This window comes from Limulus polyphemus, unplaced genomic scaffold (genome assembly GCF_000517525.1).
Source record: "Limulus polyphemus unplaced genomic scaffold, Limulus_polyphemus-2.1.2 Scaffold2581, whole genome shotgun sequence".
NCBI classification, from domain to species: Eukaryota; Metazoa; Arthropoda; class Merostomata; order Xiphosura; family Limulidae; genus Limulus; species Limulus polyphemus.
Window position 1 is genome coordinate 26,265 of NW_013668191.1, and position 4,861 is coordinate 31,125.

The 4,861-nt window shown below is 39.0% G+C and overlaps 1 protein-coding gene across 3 annotated transcripts in view; it reads right to left on the reverse strand.

The window, feature by feature from the left end:
• Window positions 1–4,861, reverse strand: part of LOC106467353 (exonuclease mut-7 homolog) — a 59,406-nt gene that overhangs the window by 14,579 nt on the left and 39,966 nt on the right. For all 3 annotated transcript variants that reach the window (XM_013927700.2, XM_022395512.1, XM_022395513.1), the window contains exon 16: window positions 4,404–4,457. In XM_013927700.2, coding sequence (XP_013783154.1) covers window positions 4,404–4,457 — 54 coding nt within the window. The remainder of the gene's footprint in view (window positions 1–4,403; window positions 4,458–4,861) is intronic.

Consider the following 4,861-nt stretch of genomic DNA (forward strand, 5'->3'; position numbering starts at 1 on the left):
TATATATATATATATATATATATATATATATATATATACTTTTGAATGCATCCCAACCTGTAGCCATAGAGTGATGCATTCTGAACCACCAGAATCACAACGAATACCAAAGCAGACAAACTTTCTCCAACACGTGAATAAGTCTGAAAGGCAACTCCCCAGGCTCGGAATGACAGGATCGTGTATGCCTTACTCAACCAAAGAAATAGAACTCATCTGGTCTGGAATTATGAACATTCATCCTCACTCCCCAACTGAGTGGGAAAGGAACATTCCACTTGCCCCCTGGAATTATGGAGAGGATGTGGAACGCTGTGCTCACCCAAGGACCTAAAATGGGACCACTCCAAGTATGGAATTATGAGGAGATAGTGGACCTCCTTCCTTGAAGAATAAACTGAAGCAATATTGATCAAAAATAAGGGCCATGCACACCCCAACTGGATAGCTTAGCATCAAATCTGAACTGGTATTACAAGTAGGCTCCTGTGGAGGCTGCTGCCACTCCTACCAACATCTGGAAAAACATCCAGGGACCCAGTTAGGTGGGCCCCCAACTTTGCCCTCTTCCCCAAGAGTGGAAGAATTCATTCTAACACTCTGAAGGAAAAGCTTCTATCCACCACTGCAGTGACTGGAAAATGGATGTGGTAAGGACTTCCTAGCTCCACTAGTAGAATCTGGGGGGTAATGCACATTGGCAAGTCCTAAGGAACAGTGCTCTAGAAACAGTGCAATAGGTGAACCAAGTTCCCTAAATTTTTAAAAGCAAACCAACCCCAATTTATTCAATCTGATGATTGGCAAGGACGAGCAGGATCCACTTTAGCTTTACTCATGATAGTCTATGAGTGGCGATCCAGCATAATATGGTAATACCATCTTATGAGCACTTAGATGGTCTCATGGAACACCTCCTTTCTACAGAGCCTGTTGCAACCAGTAGTAATTATAATGAAATAGGTTGATAGTGCAGAACTGGATTGATAAAAGCACACCTCTCTGGGCAACACTCGCTACAGATTGGGATCCAGTGAAAAAAAAAGAGGTAAGGGATCCTGGAAAGTAAAGAGACAAGAGGAGGACAAAAATACTCACTCCTCATTATAATCTAGCAGATGTTGTCAAAATGGCCACAGGGGATAGTCAAAAACCTTCAGAAGAAGAAACTGCCAGATTGTGTAAACAATGTGAGAGAAAAGTATTGGGAGAAGGCCACATGCCAGCCCATACGATGTGGATCTCCGTTCCAAGGCTATCAGAGAGTTATTGATCAAGGGGATGTTAGTGAGAGTTGATCCCATTTTTCTGGGATTTTATTCCCGTTTTATTTGTTGTGCCCAAAAATATGGGAGATTGATAGCCGGTTGTCGATCTTTCTCGTCTCAATCATTTCTTAGATCCTCCCAGGTTCACAGTGAAGTCCTTTTTCTACCTATGTTGGTATTGTTCACTAGGTTTATGGATGACCATGTTCGATGTTGCTGATGCATTTCTCCAAATTCTCATAACAAAGTCATCCTGTCACTATCTCCAGTTCATGCACAGGGGTCAGATTTTGCAGTTCTATCCTTTGGCCCAGCATCTGCACCATATGGCTTCTGCAGAGTCATACAAATTTTTTTGTCACCTTCATACTTTGAGTCTGTGCACACTCCATTATCTGAATGACTGGTTACTTCTAGCACAATCTCGTTAGTTGGCAAAATAACACACACAGGTTCTCCTTTCAGAAGCCACCAAGGCTGAGTTTCTTATCAGAGCTGAGAAATCCATTTTCTTGCTGACTTAAAATATTGTCCATTTGAGTGTCTTTTTCAACATGTTTTAAGCCGGGCTCAGCCAACTCCCATCCGGCTTCAAGCTATGGAACAGGCAGTCAGGCTCTTATGTACATCAATGGTTTTATCTCTTTTGTGATGTGGGCATCCCTCAAATCTCTTATTCCTTCTTGACAAATACAGATGCAGTCCCTTCAATGGTAACTGTGTAACCAATGGATCAGGAATTCCAATCCACTGGATCATTCAGTCTCCTTCCACAGGAGCAACATCTTAGTTCTCGAGTAATGGTTGGATCAGATCAACACTACCATTGGAGTTCCTATACCGTCCCCTCCTCCTGAGGTTAATCTTTTCCCAGATGCTTCACTTCAGGTATGGCATGCATATATTGAAGGTCAGGAATTCCAGGGTATATTGTTGGAAGATAAATCTTCCTTCCATATTAATAACTTAGAGCTTCTTTCTGTCCAACAGGTAACTGTTCAGGGTCTAGCTCTATTGCAAGGGAAAATTGTCATGATTCATTCCATCAATTCCACAGTGGTCTCTTAAATTTCCCATCATAGGAGCACATGTTCTCGGGACCTTTATTTTTGAACTTTGGATACTTCTCTACTGGGCTCACTTCCATCATATCAGCCTGCTGGCTTACCATGTTTCAGGGGTGATGAATTTCATAGCAGATCACCTGTCTTGGCCCATTCGATTCTCCTGACCGCATGGATGCTCCTTTGCAAGGTGTTCTGGTGTATTTGCTCTCAGTTCCAGATTGGACGGGATTGCACCTCTATTCCCTTCCCCCAATTCATCTACTACCCAGAGTTCTGGCAATGATTCAATCCTCTACTTGAGAGCTGTTGGTAGCCCCAGATTGGCCAGCCCAACCATGGTTTCCTCTTCTATAGTATCTTCAAGAGGGTCCACCTCTGCCTCTTTGGCTATCTCTGTTGAGGCAACCTCAATCCAACATTCTACACCCAAACTTTCCCAAGCTCAAACTTCATGTATGGAAGTTACAGTCCTTCGCACAGCATCGAGGTTTAACTTCTACAATTGCCTTGCATGTGTCTCAATCTGACCATAGACTCACAATGGCCATTTATCAATGGAAATTATAGCCAATGTTGTCTCACAAGGAGAATGAATCCACTTCACCAAAACATGCCCACCATATATCGTTTTTTGACTCTGGTCTAGCTACCTATCTAGGTAGTTATTTTAGGTTTAGTAGAAAACCTAGAAGTGTTCAGAAATTCATATTATTTCTCTTTGCCACCTTCCCTGGCTTACGATAATTTTAGCGGATAAAATAGTTGTTTCTCTCTGCTGTTGATTTTTCATGGTTCAAGCGTTAGGGAAAGCCATGACGAAGATCGAAAGAGCAGTTGCTTTCTTGATTATGAATTGAAGTGTATTGGAGCTTCATGCCTGACGATTGATCATCTAAATTTAAACACAAGTAGCAGATCCAGACAGCTGAGGCTCACCCCTGAGGGCCAGTACACCCCATCCCAGAAAGGACACAAGACCAGAACCAAAGTTTATTGCATCACAAAAGACAATTACAGATAACTATTTTTACATACAAGTATTTACAAGGAACAGATTATGTTATGTTATTTTTTGGGTACAATGAATGACAAGAACTTTACACTTCATAAACATTAAACACAGTCTAAACAATTCAAAAATTTTAAACATAGTACAAGAGTAGAGAACTTGAACACAAGTTAAATGAGTTTAACATTTTAGTCCGTTGTACGTTCCGGTTGGCAACCTGAAAAAGAGAGGGGGAGAGGCACAAGGTAAAATGCTCAAGGTGGTTGTTGGAAAGAGTGTTGTTTGTTTTGTGAGATGATGTGGTTTAGGGAGAGATGAATTTGGTCCATGTGGCTGATTTTTCTGCAATATTGGCAAGCTTTGTGAATAGGTTATTTCTGTTTTTAGACTTATCATAGTATTTGTTTGCTAGAGTTGAGAAGTATGCTTGTAATGTTGCTAATTTACTTATTTTGTGTAAGTATGAGCCGGGAGTGTGGACGGGGAGACTAATCATATAGATTTTAGCTGGATAGATTTTAGTTTTTTGTAAAGATGTTGCATGTTACTGGGCATCCCTATTCCAGAATGGGTCTGATATAGGCGTTATATATATCATCATGATTGCATTGCAGACCAAATATATATCTCCATCTACAACAAATAAGCCTCAATAAATACTTAACTAATGCAAATGTGTATACAGACTCGATATTTTATACCAAGCCTGATGGAAAAAGGATGTTTGAAAACACAGGATGGTCCTTTTCAATGTTCTTTGATCCCTGTGTTCAATTCTCTGCTAGTTTCACCTAAAAACAATTTTCATGCATTGCATTTGATTTCACATATTATTCCTTTGGTATCCTTTTTGTTTGGGAAAATTTCTTTCAGGAATGTTTTTCATTTATAATTAAGGGGAAAAAATATTTCTATGTAAAGCTGATCACAATACTAAATAGAATCATCCAAAAAGATCCTCATCTCTTAACAATCAAAAGGTAAAAATGGTATACAAAGATTGTCATATGTGTTAAGAAAATAACTTTCACCAGAAAAATAAAAAAAGCAAAAACTCACCATAGCATATGGAGTACCACTTGTTAAAATGTATCGATCCTCACGTTGGGCAACCTAACATCAACAACAAATTATTTTAGCTTAAATCTACTTAATATTTTTGTATAAACATTTTAGTTCTTGTGAACATCAGCAGTAAAACAAAGTAAGAATTACTGTCATAAAAAAACTCCAGTTTTTAAACATTTACTTATGAGTACAATTCCAGTTTTTAAACATTCACCTACCAGTACAACAAAATGAACTGCAGCTTGTGCTTTTATTAAACATTTTTACAAAACAAAAAAATTAAAAATACATTCCTCAGCTAAACATTATTACAACTTTTTATGTCTTATTCCATAGTTGTCCATAGTGTGTCACTTGAAAATATGTGCTAGAAACTGTTTGATAAGCACTATAATGAAATATACACCTGGAAAAAAGTTAAGCACCCCCGTGTTTTTTTCAAATGATTC